This window comes from Danio rerio, chromosome 2 (assembly GCF_052040795.2).
Source record: "Danio rerio strain M-AB ecotype USA chromosome 2, GRCz13ab, whole genome shotgun sequence".
Taxonomy (NCBI): Eukaryota; Metazoa; Chordata; class Actinopteri; order Cypriniformes; family Danionidae; genus Danio; species Danio rerio.
Window position 1 is genome coordinate 3,137,501 of NC_141022.1, and position 21,864 is coordinate 3,159,364.

Below are 21,864 nucleotides of genomic sequence, written 5' to 3' on the forward strand. Positions count from 1 at the left end.
TCAGCAGCAAACCGCCCCAGTGCATGCTGTAGGTCCATGTTCGATGAAGCCAATAGAACAATATCATCAGCAAAAAACAGAGATGAAGTCTTGTGGTCCTCGAACCGGACCCCCTCCAGCCCAAGGCTATGCTTTGAAATTCTGTCAATAAAACTTATGAGCAGAATTAGTGACAAAGAGCAGCCCTGCCGGAGCCCACCATGCATTTGTCACCGAAAATCACTCCATTTGCTGAAGCACAGAGAATGTTGTGGCCAAATTAAAGCTCAAAATCAACCCAAAGTGGATGTAAATGACCCAACAGCACACAAGGGTTAAAGTCTTTAAACTTGTCTGTGATCTCGATTTGTGCCTGCTGACATTAAACTGTTAAAAAGCTAATCTTTATCTTTGTTGCAGCCTTTGTCATGCCATTCGAGGTTACTCGGATTTGAGGTTTTAGTTTTATTTATTTATTTATTCTCCTCCATAATCTTTGCACTATAAGCCTATACCTTTCCCCTTTTTTCAAGCTCTGAAAAAAAGTGACGTGCAAGCAATACTTCATTATGTGTGTCTGTATCTCAGGGCGATTCTTACTTCAGTCAGAGCGGGAGAAATGAGCGCTTTCATCTGAGGTTTGCTGAAAATGCATTTGCAGACTTTGTTGTGGCGTTTCACTTGATTCCGTGTGTATTAATGGACTGATTCCGAGTCTGGAGGACAGGCTTATGTATAATTATAATTCTTCCTTTCTGGAAAATGTGGGTGGGATTTTGAACATGAAGCAATACTTTCAATCCAGCATGCATGGTCCTTAATGTTCCTTGCATAAATTACAATGTAATTATTATTCATTTATTCATTTTCCTTCTGCTTAGTCCATTATTTATCAGCGGTCGGCACAGAGGAATGAACTGCCAACTATTCCAACATATGTTTTATGCAGAGGATGCCCTTCCATCCTGCAAAGCACCCACACACTCTCACATTCACACACACACACAGTCACACTACGGCCAATTTAGTTTATTTAATTCCCCTATAGCGCATGTGTTTGGACTGTGGGGGAAAATGGAGAACCCGGAGGAAACCAACGTCTACACGGAGAGAACATGCAAACTCCACACAGAAATGCCAACTGGCCCAGCCGAGGCTCAAACCGGTGGCCTTCTTGCTGTGAGGCGACAATGCAACCCACTGAGTCCCCGTGCTACCATTGTCCCTTTTTTTCAAAATTAATTATAAAAAATGTTTATTAAAACTAATTGTCTTGTATTTGTAAATGTTGTATAATTTGGTTTGATAAGACACCTTTTTAAATAAATAAATAAATGAATAAATAAATAAATGAATAGGTAAATAAAGAAATGAATAAATAAATAAATGAATAGGTAAATAAAGAAATGAATGAATAAATAAATGCATAAATAATAAATGAATTGGTAAATACATAAATGAATGAAAAAATAAATAAACAAATAAATAAATAGGTAAATAAATAAATGACTAAATAAATAAATAGGTACATAAATAAATGAATGAATAAAAAAATAGGTAAATAAATAAATGAATAAATAAATAAATAGGTACATTAATAAATGAATGAATAAATAAATAAATAGGTAAATAAATAAATAGGTAAATAAATTAATAAATGAATGAATAAATAAATAAATAGGTACATAAATAAATGAAAGAATAAATAAATAAATAGGTAAATAAATAAATAAATAGGTACATAAATAAATTAATAAATAAATGAAAAAATAAAAAAATAGGTAAATAAATAAATAGGTAAATAAAGAAATTAATGAATAAATAAATAAATAGGTAAATAAAAATAGATAAATAAATAGATAGATAAAAATAAATACAAATAGATAAATAAATCAAAAACAAATAAATAAATAAAAAAGAGAAATAAAGAAATAATCATGTTATATTAAAAGAAATACTGACACTCAGTTCAATTCAATTCAAAAATAACAATAACTGTAATGTTAACATTTTTAATTGGAAAATAAAAGAAAATAAAAAAACAAATGTAATAGTGGTGATTAATAATATATAAATTATCAATTGTAATGCAAATAAAACAATAATAATTAAAAATAAAAAAATTATGAACATTTTAGGATTAGTTTAGGGCTCTCTTCAAAAGTGGTTTCATATATTCTGTATTTTTGTGTGTGTTTTCTTGTGTTTGTGTGTTTGCAGAAAGGCTGTGAAAGCCACTCTTGTGCTTCTGCCTTTACTGGGAATCACATACATGCTGTTCTTCGTGAACCCAGGCGAGGACGACATCTCTCAAATTGTGTTCATATATTTCAACTCGTTTCTTCAGTCTTTTCAGGTGAGTGTGACATAAAGCCGGTAACTTCCAGTTCACTTTGCCCATCACAGGCGTATTCTTTGCATTTTTTCCAGGCACATTACTGGCTTAACTCAGTTAATTAGGTTTAAGTTAGGGTAATTTGGCAAGTCATTTGGGAAATATTTGAAGAAGAGAGAAAAAATTATATATATATATATATATATATATATATATATATATATATATATATATATATATATATATATATATATATATATATATATATATATATATGTGTGTGTATATATATATACTTGTTTTGTCTTGTCTGGTAAAGGTCATGATGTGGCCTACATGAGGTTATATATGTCTGTGTTTCAGAGCAGTGGAGCATGATGAGGACTGGGATTGAGAATCACTGCTCTAGTACTACTCTAGAGAGTGAAAGGTTACATACTGTACTGTAGGTTTTACTTTGTTACGGCAGAAAAGATTCACATTGACAACATGAGCCGGTGGCGTACTATAAATCTGACCAGCTTTTTGTGTGTCTAATACAGTGGTCATCGCAGGTCATCTGCTGCTTCAAAACAAAGGATGCAGCATTGAAGAAAAAAAAATCTATTTAAAGGATATGACATTATCTTTGCCTCTGGACATTTGCTATGTTTATGCACATAAACTGGTCTGAAATTATGTTTTCAAAATTGTTCACACACATAGACGGTGTGAACTGTGAATCATAATATTTTTGTAACTCAAAAATGTATTTAATAACCAGATTCATTCATTCATTTTCTTTTTAGCTTAGACCCTTTATTATTTACCAGAGCATCCGGAAGAAACCCACACAAACATGAGGAAAGCATGCAAACTCCACACACAAATGCCAACTGACCCAATCAAGACTTGAACCCTTGACCTGCTTGCTATGAGGCGACAGCGCTACCCACTGCACCACCGTGCCACCCCTCAATAACCAGACCTTCCAAAAAATAAAAGTAAACTGCTCCAACACATGGGGTGGGGGGGACTCAATAGTTTTAAGATATTTGCTTGTGTGTGTGTATTCCATCTTGTAATTCTTATGTTGTGGGGACAAAATATTAGGGGATTAGGGTTACTATGTTGTCATAAAAATCAATACGTCTATGGAAAGTCTATATGAGCAATATCACACAAGTAGCAGTGCGATATTGTTACATATCAGCACTAAGCACACCTCCAACCAGTGCCGAAATACAACCATATCGCACTGCTACCGAGTGCTTTAGTGCCCCACAAGTGCCGATATACAGCCATATCGCACTGCTACTGAGTGCTTTAGTGCCTCACTAGGGCCAATTTACAGTCAAATCGCATTGCTACCGAGTGCTTTAGTACCCCATTAGTGCCAATGTAGTCATATCACACTGCTACTGAGTGCTTTAGTGCCCCACGAGTGCCGATATACAGCCACATCGCACTGCTACTGAGTGCTTTAGAGCCTCACTAGTGTCGATATACAGCCATATCGCACTGCTACTGAGTGCTTTAGAGCCTCACTAGTGCCGATATACAGCCATATCGCACTGCTACTGCGTGCTTTAGTGCCTCACTAGGGCCAATTTACAGTCAAATCGCATTGCTACCGAGTGCTTTAGTGCCCCATTAGTGCCGATATACAGCCATATCGCACTGCTACTGAGTGCTTTAGTGCCACACTAGTGCCGATATACAGCCATATCGCACTGCTACTGAGTGCTTAAGTGCCACACTAGTGCTGATATACAGCCATATCGCACTGCTACTGAGTGCTTTAGTGCCCCATTAGTGCCGATATACAGCCATATCGCACTGCTACTGAGTGCTTTAGTGCCACACTAGTGCCGATATACAGCCATATCGCACTGCTACTGAGTGCTTTAGTGCCACACTAGTGCCGATATACAGCCATATCGCACTGCTACCGAGTGCTTTAGTGCCCCATTAGTGCCGATATACAGCCATATAGCATTGCTTCTGGGTGCTTTAGTGCCCCATTAGTGCTGATATACAGCCATATCGCACTGCTAGAGTGCTTACAGAGCAACTCGTTTGTACGAGGAACTACTTTCTTCCACCATTCTTGTTAGGGTACCTTGTATTCCTAATAATCTGGGGACCAAATGTTAGGGGGTTCAGGGTTATTATGTTGTCATAAAAATCATTATCTCTGTGGAAGTCTCCTTAAAGATACCCGTACGTGTGTGTGTGTGTGTGTGTGTGTGTGTGTGTGTGTGTGTGTGTGTGTGTGTGTGTGTGTGTGTGTGTGTGTGTGTGTGTGTGTTTGTGCGTGTGTGCGTGCGTGCGTGTCAGAAAATCACTGGAGTGTCTTAAACCTGAAACACAACTGATGTTTAAAAGGAGGAAGTAGATTGAAGATCACAGAGCAACTTTGAGTTCTAGTCCTGATTCTGTCAGCATCTGCTCTGTGTAAATCTCCCATTTGCACTTTGTCACTAATTAACCGAGTTTCCAATGCAGATTACAGTAAATCACACCGATTTATATAACCGTGGCTGTTCTGCTGTCAATAGTTGGAGTGGGCGAGAGTTTGTTGCTCTGGGAATTTTACTAACAGTTGAAATGCAGGGAAAGTGTGGGCATCAGAGCACCTCAACATCAGCTACCCGTCACTGGATTAATGGCTATGTGGGAGTCCAGGCACTTCTTATTAGTTATTTATATAAATCCTTCACTGTTTGTGGGAAAATGATGCAGTAATAGTCCCAAGTTTTATTTAAAAATAGATAGCTAAAGAAGGAAATACCATGTTTTGTTAAAGATACTATTTTAACACAATAGCCTTACTGGCCTTATAAAAAAATAAATTTTTATATTGGATTAAGTGAAAAAGTATGGTTTCTGGTTTTTGTCTTAAAAAATTTACCCTCTAGGAAAAATTAAAGATATTAGTTTTTCTTAGTTTTTTTTTTTACTTTAAAACAGCCGTTCTCGTGTCATGTGACCACATTAAAAACAAATGACAGTGATTATTTAAATATATCCATTGAAAAAAACGAATCTTTGTGTTATAAAATGTTTTATATTTGAGTAGACATATATAAACATGCATTATGTATTCATAAACAAATGATTCTCTGTGGTGGTACGCAGAAACTATGGAGCCATGATCAGTTTAAAAAATAATACATTTACAAAATAAATAATTCACACATCCACAACCCAAATCACATTAAATTCGTAAGTTCAAATTACAATTCATAATTGCACAAATCCAATTTGTATATTTAAAACACAATACAAAAATACACAAATCCAATTTGTAAGTTCAAAACACGGTTCATAAATTACACAAATACAATTAGTGAACTCAAAACGTGATTCTTAAATACACAAAGCCAATTCGTAAATTAAAAACATTATTCAAAAATACACCAATCCAATTCATAAATTCGAAACACGATTCATAAAATACACATTCAATTTGGATCTGGCACCTCTGAAATCTGATCCGGCACCTGATTTTACCGATCCCCCTCCTCAACAGCCCTCCTTCCCCGTCCGCTGTTCACTTTCGACCACGACAACCCACTACCCCCACCCCCACCCCGCTCCCCACTTTCATCCATTGTCCGTGACCCACAAAATTCTGCCCGCCCTCACTCTCCACTTTCTTGCACAACACTTCTCCATTCTCGGGTAACATGCCGGATCCGTTACCCCGATCTGTTCGGGACCTCGCATTTCACAATTTAAGCACTACAAAAATCCAATTTGTAAATTCGAAACACAATTATAAAAAATACACAAATTCGGTTCGTAAATTTAAAACACGATTATAAAAAATACACAAATCCAATTTGTATATTCAAAACACGATTCATAAATACACAAATCCAATTTGTAAATTCAAAACACGATTCATAAATACACAAAGCCAGTTCGTAAATTCAAAACGCAATTCGTAAATACACAAATCCAATTTGAAAGTTCAAAACACGATTAAAAAATACAAAAATCCAATTTGTAAATTCAAAACATGATTCATAAATACACTAATCCAATTCGTAAATTCAAAAAACGATAAAAAAAATACACAAATCCAATTCGTAAATTCAAAACGCAATTCATAAATACACAAATACAATTCAAAAGTTCTAAACACGAGTAATAATACACAAATCCAATTCGTAAATCCAAACACGATTAAAAATACAAAAATCCAATTTGTAAATTCAAAAAACAAAATACGATTCGTAAACGCAAAAATGCAATTCATAAATTCAAAACACGATTAAAAAATTACACAAATCCAAGTCATAAATTCAAAACACGATTAATAATATACAAGGATCTGGCGAAAATATTTAGGATTTTAACTTGTGAATTTACAAATTGTGTGTCATATTTATATATTGTGTTTTAAATTTTCAAGTTGGATTTTGTAAATGTCAATTGAGCTGTGTATGTATGAATTTTATCATGTTTGAGACTGATCTGGCTCCATAGGAGCTGTGGTCCATCGGGTAAAGCTCTGCTCTAAATCTAAAAAGGTTGCTGAATTGTCCTGCATGTAATGAATGTGCTGCTTTTATTCAGTTAATGTGAAATCACAAGAGCACTTGCACTTCTGTTTACTCTCATCTCTGTCATGCACACCTGAAGGAACTGTAAATAATCCAGTCTTGTGATAAAGGCCATTATTGGTCTTCTGTCACCCTTTTAAGAAGAGTCTCCTGCTCTGTGAAGAGGTCTGAAGTCTATCTCCTCTTCTGCATTCATGAATATTTTAAGTGCTTCAGTGTGGAAAAATAGTTATGTTTCCCCTGAGAACATTATTCTCAGCTGGCTTTGATTGTCTGCTGCAGTCGGTCTTCAGAAACCAGAGCTGACACCTCAGTAAAAACATGTGCCAATTATTATGGGATGGCGCTTTGATCCGGGAAGAACAAGCCTGTGGTACAAGACCTGCTGTCAAAGTGCTTTACATCCCGAACAAGGCCAAAAGCATTACCTTTTTGACAAGCGATGGGCGATGGACTCTTTCGTTAGTCCATTGTGATCCCGCATTTTAAGCCATGTTTACGCATGGTATGTCTACCCGGTGACTCGAGTTGTGCTGCTAAATGGCTAACATGTTTTTTTTTTTGTTTTTTTTTTGAGCAAGTAGCTGGGAATTTTGTGCTTTTCGAAAGACTGAAAAGGAGCATAGATTCATTCAGCGCCGGGTCTGCGTCCACTAGATCCTTTTAGAGGTGAACCCAGCTCGTGAGTTCATCAACTCCTCCTTTCAGCAGTGCTTCAGACTACATGTCAGCAGGTGGATTTCCCCTCGGGATACCAACAACAGGCGCTACGTCATAGTTCAGATTTTCCAACTCGAGCAATTCACACGTTAAGGGTGTGAATCACATCGCATCATTCACCACATTTGTGTGAATAGAACTGAAGGATGTCTATTCGCGTCTTTGCATTGACGTTGTTAATCATTTGCCATTTACGATTCATCTGTGTCTGGTGTGAATGCACCATTATACAATGACTTGACTAAATTACAGTAACTTGCCTACAAATTTGCTGCAATTTTACAGTAATCTACTGCATAAACGCCCAGTAAAATAAAAGTTTTTTTCCTCGCTGCTGTCGCAACTAGCTTGCATAGTTTGGGACTTGTAGAGCTGCGCATCGATGGATTACTCTTCAGTGTTTGGACTTCCAGCAGTGAATATTAAAGCACATTAAACTGAACTGAGCTAATCTAAACTGAACTAAGGGTGCTTTCACACCTACACTTTTGTTTCGGAACGTATCTCATTTGCCCAGTTAGCACGGTTCGTTTATCATATGTGAACAGGGCAATCGCGCTCTGTTCCGCGCCAAAGTAATCGCTCCGAGATCGCTTGAATGAGGTGGTCTCGGCTCGATTGAAACGAACCCTGGAGCGGTTCGATTGCAGTGAGAAAGCCATCTGATCCGAGCGCGGTTAAATCACAGTGTTTTATGGTTATGTAATCACAGACTTATGGCTATATGAAGAGTGCATTATAAGTATGGCGGGAAGTTTCGCGAGTCTCCGGATGCCCGCAAACGAGTGATGATCTCCCGGTAATCTCGCGTCTCCCTCCCGGTCCTCAAATAGGCATCGTCGGCCGCCCTTCTCACCCCTTCCCACCGCATCTCTCCTCAGACACATCACGTGCGCGCACCCTGTCAATCACCACTAAACCACCACCTCTCCTGACAGCTTAGCGGGACGCTGCAAAATAAACCCTGACACTCTGACCAACCAATGTAAGGAGAGTTTACTGGCACGTAACTTGTTTTAGCTCTTTAGGTCCGGTTAGAAACTTTGCAACCCGGGCTCATTGTGGAAACGTAGCCCCGCGGACGTTTCTGCGGACGGCGATTTACGTCCCAGGAGGTACGTATTCGAGTGTTTTTTGTTTTCGCGGATCCGCGAGAGGCCGCTGTGCGCGCTTTTTCGCGTCTTGGGCGCCTCTCGGGAGAGGTTCTCGCGCGAAAAAATCTTCGATTTCGAACGCGTTTTCGGATCCTGCCGCGTTCTTGCCCTTATTTTTCGGATTCCGTTTTTCGTCTTACCTGATTTCCGGAACCGCTGTTCCCCGGACTCGATCCCGGTCGTCATCCACCGCGGCCGGCTCCGGCTCCTCCTCCGGGGCCTCCGCTCCGCCGACGCAACGCTGTAAGCTAAGCGGACAAACTGATTGCACCGGGAAAGCCCTCCACTCGGAGGCGAGTCGTCGGCCGGCGAGTGTGAAGAAGAGAGGCGGAGCGGCGACACACCGCTCTGCGGCGTTCGCTCGAAAAAAACCAAAAGCGGCCTTTACGTACCTCCGGCCACGTAAATCGCGGTCTCCAGAAACGTCCGCGGGGCTATGTTTCCAGAATGAGCTTGGGTTGAAACTTTGCAGTGTGAAAGCAAACCGCTCCAAGAGCAAAGAGCAACAATGTAGCAATTGTAATCTCTGTTTCGGAACAACTGAATCGATTCACAGGTGTGAAAGCAGCCTTAAACTCTGAAAACTGAACTACACTGTTTCAATTTACTATAATCTTTCATGTTAAGCTGCTTTGACACAATCTACTTTGTAAAAGCGCTATACAAATAAAGGTGAATTGAATTGAATTATTGCTACTGTACAAACTACTGAACCACTGAATGTTAATCATTGTTGATTTTCTATTGCACTGGGTAAAGTTTTAAGTCCCACTTTATATTAAGTGTCCTTAACTACTATGTACTTACATCAAAAAAAATAAATACAATGTACTTACTGTGTTTATAATGTATTTGAGAACACTTGTGGTGCTTTTGAGTTGGGATAGGAGTTGGGTTATGGACAGGTTTGGTGGCATGGGTAGGTTTAAGGGTGGGTTAAGGTGTAAGGGATGGTCAACAGTGTATGTACAAATGTAATTGCAAAAGTTAGTTACAGATGTATCTACATACATGTATTTAATCAAGCATAAGTACACAGTAAATACATGTATTTACACAATAAGTACATTGTAACAAACTATTAACTCCTATGTAAGAACATATTAGTTAAGGCCACTTAATATGAAATGGTAAATATACAATTATACAATGATTTGCCTAATAACCGTAGCTTGTCTAGTTAACCTAATTAACTTTGTTAAGCCTTTAAATCGTACTTTAAGCTGAATATATTGTTAAAATGTACATGAAATGACAGATTAACTGAGGCTATGTTTTCCCTCTCTCCCTCTTTCTCTTTTTTTCTTCCAGGGATTCTTTGTGTCGGTATTTTACTGCTTTCTTAATGGTGAGGTGAGTCAATGATGAGTGTAATTTCATGGATGGACAGAACTGGGAGATGACTATCAATATACAGGCCCTTTTCCCTATTTCCACAGCCATATCACCCTTCACCTTATCTGCTCTCCGCCACCTTCCTCTATTACTGTGTGGGAGGCTGTTTACACTGACAAACACAAGCGGGACACAGATATTTATCAGGCCCCTGCAAGCTGCTCTCTTTTAATGGGGTCATTTTATTGCCTATAGGAAGCCTCTTCAGTATCACTTGACACATCTGTCATTTTCTCCAGCGATTTTCCTCTTCTGTGGCCAAACAGGAGGGTAAAACTGGCATTATGTGCATGTGTTTGTGTCTGCCTTGTGTTTCTTACATTGTACATCGCCACAAATAGAGCTATTCCAGTATGTTTTCAACTTGTTTAATGGAAAGAAGATTTTTTGGACACATTTCTAAACAATAGTTTTAATAACTCATTTCTTATAACTGATTTATTTGATCTTTGCCATGATGACAGCACAATATTTGACTAGATATTCTTCAAGACACTAGTATTCAGCTTAAAGTGACATTTAAAGGCTTAACTAGGGTAATTTGGGTAAAGGTAGGGTAATTAGGCAAGTCATTGTATAATGTGGTTTCTTCTGGAGACAATCCTAAACTAATATTGCTTAAGGGGGCTAATAATATTGACCTTAAAATGCTTTTTAAAAAATTAAAAACTGCTTTTTGTCTAGCCGATATAAAAGAAATAATACTTTCTCCAGAAGAAAAAAAATATTATAGGAAATACTGTGAAAAACTCCTGAATCTGTTAAACACAGTACAGGCTCATTGTGAATATGTACCCCAGTATACATTTCTGGAGATTGCAAATTATGTAGCCAGAGGTACGTATGGCTGCATTTCGTCTTTAAAACGAACGCTATAGAGCAGTATAACGCTGTCAAGAGCTTCTGTTTATTTTCGCATTGCGAGCTGACCTCTTACCTCCATGTGGAAGACTTTTCCGCTATTACCAGTCCGCCCAGTAGCTCGTCATAAACGTGGGCAGACTTGAAACACAGAGAGGAGTTGAATGTGGCGACAGGGTTCGAGTCCATCAAAGATTGGTTCCAGAAAGCAGGTAAAACGAAAACAAAAGGCAAAAAATAAACAAGTAAATAACAGGTTGAGAATGTGGTTAGGTCTGAAAAATATGGTAAAATCAGGCGGCCGAGAGGCCTTTTCTTTTTTCTGGATTGCTTTTGATAACACTGTCAGTTGGGTTTAGGAAAGGCAGTGGGCGGGTCAATCGGTGCTGTTTAAAACACTATTGGTTGGGTTAAGGGGAGTAGGAGGGTGGGTCAGTCGATTGGTCAGTCAGTCAGTCAGGCAACAGCGGCCTCTGGTTTGATTTACGCGAGAACAGCAGGCACGAATGGCAATTATGAGAAAAACTTAAGATCTGAAAAAGCGTATAAAGTGGCTTCTGGTGGATTTGCATTTTTCAGAATAAGCCTGGGTTGGTTCAAAATTATTTGGGAAACATTTAAAAAAGGAAGAGGATGGCTAATACTTTTGACTTCATCTGTATTTCAACATTACAATGTAAAAATAAGAGTTATTTTGACTTAAATAGGAGTATGAATCTCTCATTTTTAATTGTTTATTTATTTTTGATATACAATAAATAATAGAAGCCTCACGGTGGCGAAGTGGGTAGCACAATTAGCTCAGCAAGAAGGTCACTGGTTTGAGCCTTTGCTGGGTCAGTTGGCATTTGTGTATGGAGTTTGCATGTTTTCCTGATGCTCGTGTGGGTTTCCTCCGAGTGCTCCGGTTTCCCCCACAGTCCAAACACATGCGCTATAGGTAAATTGGATAAGCTTAATTGTCCATAGTGTATGTGTGTGAATGAGGGTGTATGGGTGTTTCCCAGTGATGGGTTGCAGCCGGAAGGGCATCCGCTGTGCAAACCTGGATGAGTTGGCGGTTCATTCCACTGTAGTAACCTCAGATTAATAAAGGGACTAAGCCGAAAAGAAAATGAATAAATTAATTAAATAATAGAGGTGTCACGTCACTACTCTTTCAGACCCGGCATCCATTTCAATCACTTGTCAGATCATGTTATTAACTTTATTTAGAACTAAATTTATTTATTTATTTTATTCCGAGGCATTTCACCACATTTAAAGCTTGTTGTCCATGATACTAGGCACTTAGGGGATTTAGGGACCCCCTCGAAAATGAGATGATTCATCTCAAGGGGCTATCCCATTCAATAAATTCTATTCAATACTAGACTTTTCATCCAATCAAACCACAGTAAAGCCCTGTTTGATGTAATTCGAGAAGTATCCCCAAGGGTGAAAAGAGGCATTGAAAAAGAGTGACTTGTTCCAAACAAAGACATAAGCAACATTTTCATTTATTGATATGTTTGCCAATATTTCATAGATTTTATAGAAAAAAAGGATATATTTACTAATAAATGTTAAAAAATGATTGCAGAATTGCAAGCTTTAAATCTGTATTTTTTTTGTACATACAGTTAAAGTCAGAATTTTTAGCCCCCCTTTAAATTTTTTTTCTTTTTTTAAATATTTCCCAAATGATGTTTAACAGAGCAAGGAAATTTCCACAGTATGTCTAATAATATTTTTTCTTCTGGAGAAAGTCTTGTTTTATTTCGGCTAGAATAAAAATGTATTATTAATTTTTGAAACACAATTTTAAGGACAAAATTATTAGCACTTTTAAGCTAATTTTTTTGTGATAGTCTACAGAGCAAACCATCATTATACAACAATTTGCCTAATTACCCTAATCTGCCTAGTTACCCTAATTAACCTCGTTAAGCCTTTAAATGTCACTTTAAGCTGTATAGAAGTGTCTTGAAAAGTATCTAGTCAAATATTATTTACTGTCATCATGTTAAAGAGAAAATAAATCAGTTATTAGAAATGAGTTATTAAAACTAATATGTTTAGAAATGGGTTGAGAAAATCTTCTCTCCGTTAAACAGAAGTTGGAGAAAAATAAATAAACAGGGGGGCGAATAATTCAGGGGGGCAAATAATTCTGACTTCAACTGTATGTCTGTCCATTATAATGGACAGTGGGTTTAGAGGTAAAAAGGAAAGTTCATCCAAAAATCAATGTTTGCTCTCCCTCAAGTTTCTTTTTTTTTCCTGTTGAACAAAAAAGAAGAGCTGAAAACACCTTTAATCATTGACTTCCATAGAAGAAACTATGGAAATCAATGGATACAGGTTTCCAGCTTTCTTCAAAATATTTTCTTTTGTGTTTGACTGAAAAAAACAGAAACTGAGAAATGTTTGAAGCAAGTAAAGCATGAGTAAATGAAGACAGACTTTTCATTTTTGGGTGTACTCTTTGTTTTTGAATGTACATTTATTATAGTGTACAGTAAAATATAGTATATTTATTTAAAGTATATTTCAATATCACGTGAATGCTCAATCAATAAGCTTTCCATTGATGCTTGGTTTGTTAGGATTAGACAATATTTGGCTGAATCTGGAATCTGAGGCTCAAAAAAAAAAAAAATCTAAATGCTGAGAAAGTCTTTTTTATTATTATTATAAATAATAATAACGACAACAATATTATTATTATAAATATATAAAAATATGTTTTCTATTATACATATAAAATGCATAATTAAATAACAACAATTATTAAAAATATATAAAAATATGTTGTCTAAATATTTATTTAATACAATGCATAAATAATAATAACAACAACTAATATTGTTATTATTAATAATATTATTATTATTATAAATTTATACAAATATGTTGTCTAATTATTTATATAATACAATGCATAAATAATAATAACAACAACTATTATTATTATTATTATTATTATTATTATAAATGTATACAAATATGTTGCCTAATTATTTATATAATATAAATGCATAAATAATAACAACATCTATTATTATTATTATCATTATTATTATAAATATATTAAAATATGTTGTCTAATTGTTTATATAATAAAAAATCCATAGTTAAATAATAATAACAACAAATATTATTATTATTATTATTACTATTATGATGATTATTATTATTATAAATGTATACAAATATGTTATCTAATTATATAATACAAATGTATTTTTAAATATTAATATCAACAACAACTATTATTATTAATATTATTATTGTTGTTATTACTACTACTATTATTATTATTACTTTAATAATTATTTTTATCATTAAAATAATTTTTGTGGTTGTCGTCGCCGTTGTCTAATTCTTTATTAAATAAAATTGCATAATTAAACAATAATAACAACAATTATTAGTAGTATTATTGATCATAATAATATTGTGAATAATACCAATAATAATATTTGAATAAGGGATTGTTTAATTTTTTATATAATAAAAATGCATAGTTAAGTAATAATAACAACAAGCCAGAAGTGAGGAAAAAAGTGTAACCGCCTTCGCCGAGAGCCAAAAAAAAGATTATTATTATTATTATTATTGTTGTTGTCTAATTCTTTATATAATAAGAAATGCATAATTAAATATTAATAACAACAACTATTATTCATTCATTCATTTATTCATTCATTTTCTTTTCAGCTTAGTGTCTTTATTAATCCATTTTCGCCACAATGGAAAAACTTATCCAGCCCATGTTTTATGCAGCGGATGCCCTTCCAGCTGCAACCCATCACTGGAAAACATCCATACACGCTTATTCACACTTATACACTACGGAAAATTTTGCCTACCCAATTCACCTGTACCGCATGTCTTTGGACTGTGGGGGAAACCGGAGCATCCGGAAGAAACTCACGCAAACACGGGGAGAACATGCAAACTCCACACAGACACACACACAACTGACCCAGCCGAGGCTCGAACCAGCAACCTCCTTGCTGTGAGGCGGCAGCACAACCTACTGCGCCACCGTGTCACCCACAACTATTATTATTATTATTGTGGTTGTCTAATTTTAATATAATAAAAATGCATAAAACAATTATTATTATGTAAAATCATATATATATATATAATTTTAAATAATACATAATCATAGAATAAATAAAAATCATAGAATAAATGCCCATGGGTCAATTTATAAACATGGATATCAGTATATGTCATAGATGTTAAGATCAGTACAGATGTACGTATAAAGATTTGTCATTTATAGTTACATTTCTCTGGCGGCTGAACATTTGTTTACTCTTTGATTCATACTAATGCATTTGTCATGCTGCAGCCTAATGGCCTCTCTCCTTTGCATCTGAATTGTTTCAGGGGTAATTATTTAACATTTTTGTTTTGACCTCGGGCGAGATCATGCAAGAGCGTGGTCTTTTAATCAAGATGTCAAGCTCACCTTACTGAATATCTTGACCGTCAGCATCAAAACAAATCACGTCAGTCCCAATTGACTTTGCATGTTCGGCCATAAATAGAACAATGTGTTTAGATAGAACCCAACAAAATCCCCTCATGGCCGATCGACTAAACATTTAAAAATGAAAAGCCCCTAGATTATTTGACTCTTTTAATAGCTCTGCTCTGAGCTCTTCTTCTGTTTTATAAGCATTTTATATAAGACTTTAGTACTACAGATTATTATCATTATTATCAATTTGTACACTATTATAGGGAGAGCAATTCTTACAAAAGAGTCATCGATGTAATTCTTGTAAAATAAACATGCTGGGAGGCACAGTGGCTCAGTGGTTAGCACTGTGGCCTAACAGCAAGAAGGTCACTGGTTCGAGTCCCAGCTGGGCAAGTTGGCATTTCTGTGTGGAGTTTGCATGTTCTCCCAGTGTTGGCGTGGGTTTCCTCTGGGGGCTCCGGTTTCCCCCACAATCCAAACACATGCGCTATAGGGGAATTGGATTAACTAAATTAGCTGTAGTGTATGACTGTGTGCATGTGAGTGTATGGGTGTTTTCCTAGTACTTTCTAGTATGGCTGGAAGGCCATCAGTTGCTTTGTAAAACATGCCGGAATAGTTGGTAGGTCATTCCTCTGTGGAAACCTCTGAAATAAAGAATAAGCCGTCTTCTAAAGTGCGTCCAGGCAAACTGATCGCAGCAGAAGAATTGTCCATGTGGAGGTAAACGTGTTGGTGTGTTTAAAAGTGCTGTAGAGTTCAAATAAAATAAAGCTTCTCATCAAATCTTCTGACCAATCAAATGCTTTCTAGCCACGCATGCTACGCCCCCTTCAAGAAACTTCTTATTTGATGCGCTTGAGCTCAACCACTCATTAGGGAAAAAACATTCCCCAAGTAAATCAGAGCAAGTGGGCTGTGGTTCACGTCTGGTGTGAGCCCAGCATTAGATAGCTGACTTGTTCCCTCCCTGCCCTGTACTTACTTACTTTACTTTACTTTACTTTACTTTACTTTACTTTACTTTACTTTACTTTACTTTACTTTACTTTACTTACTTACTTACTACTTACTTGCTTACTTTACTTTACTTACTTTACTTACTTTACTTACTTTACTTACTTTACTTACTTGCTTACTTTACTTACTTGCTTACATACTTTACTTTAATTTACTTACTTTACTTACTTGCTCACATTCTTACTTACTTTACATACTCACTTGCTTACTTACTTTACTTTACTTACTTTACTTGCTTTCTTTATTTTACTCACTTTACTTACTTTACTTACTTGACTTACTTGCTTACTTTACTTTACTTACTTGCTTGCTTACTTTACTTACTTAACTTACTTGCTTACTTTACTTACTTTGCTTACTTTACCTACTTGCTTACGTACTTTACTTACTTTACTTACTTACTTGCTTTACTTTACTTACTTTACTTTCTTGCTTACTTTACTTACTTTGCTTACTTTACCTACTTGCTTACGTACTTTACTTATTTACTTTACTTACTTACTTACATTACTTTACTTACTTTACTTTCTTGCTTACTTTACTTACTTTAATTACTTTACTTACTTTACTTACTTTGCTTACTTGCTTACTTGCTTACTTTACTTACTTGCTCACTTTACTTTACTTTACTTTACTTACTTTACTTTACTTACTTTACTTTACTTTACTTTACTTACTTGACTGGCGAGGCAGTGGCGCAGTAGGCAGTGCTGTCGCCTCACAGCAAGAAGGTCGCTGGTTCGAACCTCGGCTCAGTTGGCGTTTTTGTGTGGAGTTTGCATGTTCTCCCTGCCTTCAAGTGGGTTTCCTCCGGGTGCTCCGCTTTCCCCCTACTGTCCAAAGACATGCGGTACAGGTGAATTGGGTAGGCTAAATTGTATGAGTGTGTGTGTGAATGAGTGTGTGTGGATGTTTCCCAGAGATGGGTTGCGGCTGGAAGGGCATCCGCTGCGTAAAAACTTGCTGGAAGGGCATCCGCTGCGTAAAAACTTGCTGGATAAGTTGGTGGTTCATTCCGCTGTGGCGACCCTGGATTAATAAAGGGACTAAGCCGACAGGAAAATGAATGAATGAATGACTTACTTTACTCACTTGCTTGCTTACTTACTTACTTACTTACTTACAATGCATCCTTCAGAGGCAGCATCTTGCCACTTTTGGACGCACCCATATCAGTGCCTCCACATGTTCAACTGCTCATTAACACAAAAATATAATCAGCAAATCACAGAGCATCGACCCAATGTGGTCTGAATCTGCTCAAGTTCAAATCAAGCATAAGAATGGGGCAAAAAGCTGATGACTTTAAATCTGCTATACAATCCATGGGGAAAAGGTTACACATTTTGACTGACCTATAAGCATGCGTCTAATTCAGATTGTGCTTCTGCTAGTCCAGATTCCACTTATCCACATCAAGAAGTAGCATCCAAAAGCTTTGCATAAGCCATAGACAAATGCACTCACTCACTGTGTGTGGGTAAAGTGTCTGCCAGCTTATTCCAATAAGCTGACATCACAATGCACTTTTCCCCCTACTGACTTCCATTCATAAGCATGCGAATGTGCCAGACCAGAAACGCAAGCTTGTGCAACAAGTTTTGCATGTTGTTTCGTGGTTTCGGCCTTTCCATTCATTAATCAAGCTCAATCTGGAGGTTATGAATATCAGAAAAATATACTTTATTAAATACTTTACAATAAAGGTGAGAAAGTCCAGAGCAAACGTCAGAGCAGGGGTGCCCAAACTCGGTCCAGGAGAGCCAAAGGTTGAATAGGAAATACTTAATTACTTGCTTACTTTACTTTACTTACTTACTTTACTTACTTGCTTACTTACTTTACTTATTTGCTTACTTTACTTTACTTGCTTTACTTTACTTACTTTACTTACTTTGCTTGCTTACATACTTTACTTTACTTTACTTACTTTACTTACTTACTTGTTTACTTTACTTGCTTTACTTACTTACTTTACTTACTTGCTTTACTTTACTTACTTTGCTTGCTTGCTTGCTTACTTACTTTACTTACTTACTTGCTTACTTACTTTACTTACTTGCTTACTTACATACTTTAATTTACTTTACTTTACTTTACTTACTTACTTACTTTACTTAATTACTTTATCTCATTACTTACTTTACTTACTTACTTTACTTACTTGCTTTACTTTACTTACTTTGCTTGCTTGCTTGCTTACTTACTTTACTTAATTACTTGCTTACTTACATACTTACTTTACTTTACTTTACTTTACTTTACTTTACTTTACTTACTTGCTTACTTACTTTACTTACTTGCTTACTTACATACTTACTTTAATTTACTTTACTTTACTTTACTTACTTACTTTACTTAATTACTTTATCTCATTACATACTTTACTTACTTTACTTAATTACTTCACCTCATTACTTACTTACTTACTTACTTTACTTACAATGCATCCTTCAAAGGCAGCATCTGATTATGAATATCAGAAAAATATACTTTATTAAATACTTAACAATAAACGTGAGAAAGTCCAGAGTAAACGTCAGAGCAGGGGTGCCCAAACTCGGTCCTGGAGAGCCAAAGGTTGAATAGGAAATAAAGGAGCAAAAAGTTTTAGTTAATTGTACTGGACACTGAATAAAAGGGTGACTTTTTTATATTAATCTATATGCTGCAAGTCTCAGGCAAGCCTTCATTTACTTGTTTTTCAGCGATTTACTGGATCATTTATTGTTTCTGTTACATCACCCAGCCCTTCTAAAGTTTAAAGCCATGAACGTTTGCCATGACATTTCCCTGTAAAATCTCTTGAGAAATGTCTCAATGTGTTTCTCTTTTAACACAGTCTTCAGCCCCCGAGGCAGCAAAGCCACACTAAACCATTGTTTGATTTATTGGATTGGCCGTTATGTTCTTGGTGCACTAACAATACACTTTTGGTACACAGGGTCTCTTATACAACGCTTTTATACACAGCCTCGTGTTCAGCTATGTTTTGGAGGCTTTTGTGCATTGCTCTCATGGATTTTAATGTCATGCATAAGCTTGTAGGATGGAGGTGTGGTTCATATTGTCAAGTGGCGTTTTGATCTCAGTCTCTCAGCTCTCATTTGTTTGTTTATGTTGTTCTCTCTCGGCGTGTGCAGCCACTTGTTTGGCTGTCTCTGCCTGTCTCTTCTTTTCTTTTGATTAGTCTGCTGTTTAATCTCCTTCACTTCTCTGTTTAGTTGCCAAATGATGTTCTGCACTGTACTATACCAGTTTTATCTACTCCAGTTTCTTTCTTTCTTTCTTTCTTTCTTTCTTTCTATCATTTGTTTTGTTGTTCTATCCATCCATCCATCCATCCATCCATCCATCCATCCATCCATCCATCCATCCATCCATCCATCCATCCATCCATCCATCCATCCATCCATCCATCCATCTATCTATCTATCTATCTATCTATCTATCTATCTATCTATCTATCTATCTATCTATCTATCTATCTATCTATCTATCTATCGTTTTGTTGTTCTATCTATCTCTCTATCCATCCATCCATCCATCCATCCATCCATCCATCCATCCATCCATCCATCCATCCATCCATCTATCTATCTATCTATCTATCTATCTATCTATCTATCTATCTATCTATCTATCTATCTATCTATCTATCTATCGTTTTGTTGTTCTATCTCTCTATCCATCCATCCATCCATCCATCCATCCATCCATCCATCCATCCATCCATCCATCCATCCATCCATCCATCCATCCATCCATCTATCTATCTATCTATCTATCTATCTATCTATCTATCTATCTATCTATCTATCTATCTATCTATCTATCTATCTATATATCTATCGTTTTGTTGTTCTATCTATCTCTCTATCCATCCATCCATCCATCCATCCATCCATCCATCCATCCATCCATCCATCCATCCATCCATCCATCCATCCATCCATCTATCTATCTATCTATCTATCTATCTATCTATCTATCTATCTATCTATCTATCGTTTTGTTGTTCTATCTCTCTATCTATCCATCCATCCATCCATCCATCCATCCATCCATCCATCCATCCATCCATCCATCCATCCATCCATCCATCCATCCATCCATCTATCTATCTATCTATCTATCTATCTATCTATCTATCTATCTATCTATATATCTATCGTTTTGTTGTTCTATCTCTCTATCCATCCATCCATCCATCCATCCATCCATCCATCCATCCATCCATCCATCCATCCATCCATCCATCCATCTATCTATCTATCTATCTATCTATCTATCTATCTATCTATCTATCTATCTATCTATCGTTTTGTTGTTGTATCTATCCATCCATCCATCCATCCATCCATCCATCCATCCATCCATCCATCCATCCATCCATCCATCCATCCATCCATCCATCCATCTATCTATCTATCTATCTATCTATCTATCTATCTATCTATCTATCTATCTATCTATCTATCTATCATTTTGTTGTTCTATCTCTCTATCCATCCATCCATCCATCCATCCATCCATCCATCCATCCATCCATCCATCCATCCATCCATCCATCCATCCATCCATCTATCTATCTATCTATCTATCTATCTATCTATCTATCTATCTATCTATCTATCGTTTTGTTGTTCTATCTATCTCTCTATCCATCCATCCATTCATCCATCCATCCATCCATCCATCCATCTATCTGTATCTATGGTTCTGTATGTCTGTCTCTCTGTCTGTCTCTCTATCTAATAATGGTTGTAACTTTTTTCGTGAATCATATATTTATATTTTATGGATTTCAGCAGATTGTCCTCCACAATGAGCAGAAAATGCTTATAAAAATGCTGAAAGACAGAGCTGTTTTGAATAGTAAATCTAATGTATGTTTCCTCTTGACAGGTTCGGTCTGCAGCCAGAAAGCGCTGGCATCGATGGCAGGATAATCATGCGCTGCGGGTGCGAGTGGCGAGAGCGATGTCCATTCCCACATCACCCACCCGCATCAGCTTTCACAGCATCAAGCAGACCACGGCTGTCTGACCTTTCAACATGGCTTTTCCTATTCAATAATTCAGCCACACAGACGGACTGCAAGTGGCACCGGAGACCAAGTGATTGTTTGCCTCACTGATTATTCATGGGTGTATCATCCAGTAACCAATGAATTTCGATCATATTATTTTCTGTGTCATTTTGACAGCGGACCCTGAATTTAAGGGCTGGAACAGTGTCGAGGAAATGTTGCTTACCATTCACTAATCTGCAAGCATCCAGAGGACAGTAGCATCTTTTCATATTCATATTCAAATCTATCTATCTATCTATCTATCTATCTATCTATCTATCTATCTATCT

The 21,864-nt window shown here is 36.5% G+C and overlaps 2 protein-coding genes across 11 annotated transcripts in view; both read left to right on the top strand.

Moving 5' to 3' along the window:
* crhr2 (corticotropin releasing hormone receptor 2) overlaps nucleotides 1-21,831 on the top strand; it is a 104,569-nt gene extending 82,738 nt beyond the window's left edge. For 2 of the 10 annotated variants that reach the window (XR_015477499.1, XR_015477502.1), the window contains 4 exons: nucleotides 2,200-2,335; nucleotides 10,053-10,094; nucleotides 21,409-21,620; nucleotides 21,710-21,827. Coding sequence is in view for 4 of the 10 variants with exons in the window: in NM_001441943.1 (NP_001428872.1) it covers nucleotides 2,200-2,335; nucleotides 10,053-10,094; nucleotides 21,409-21,549 (319 nt within the window). In the remaining 6 variants the exon portion in view is untranslated. Of the gene's footprint in view, nucleotides 1-2,199; nucleotides 2,336-3,102; nucleotides 5,523-10,052; nucleotides 10,095-10,180; nucleotides 10,491-21,408 lie in introns of those variants that run through there. The other 8 variants (XR_015477500.1, XR_015477505.1, NM_001441943.1 and 5 more) reach the window with 7 other exon arrangements.
* The window catches only part of eif2b5 (eukaryotic translation initiation factor 2B, subunit 5 epsilon), a 393,495-nt gene that overhangs the window by 94,109 nt on the left and 277,522 nt on the right, over nucleotides 1-21,864 (top strand). The window lies entirely within an intron of this gene.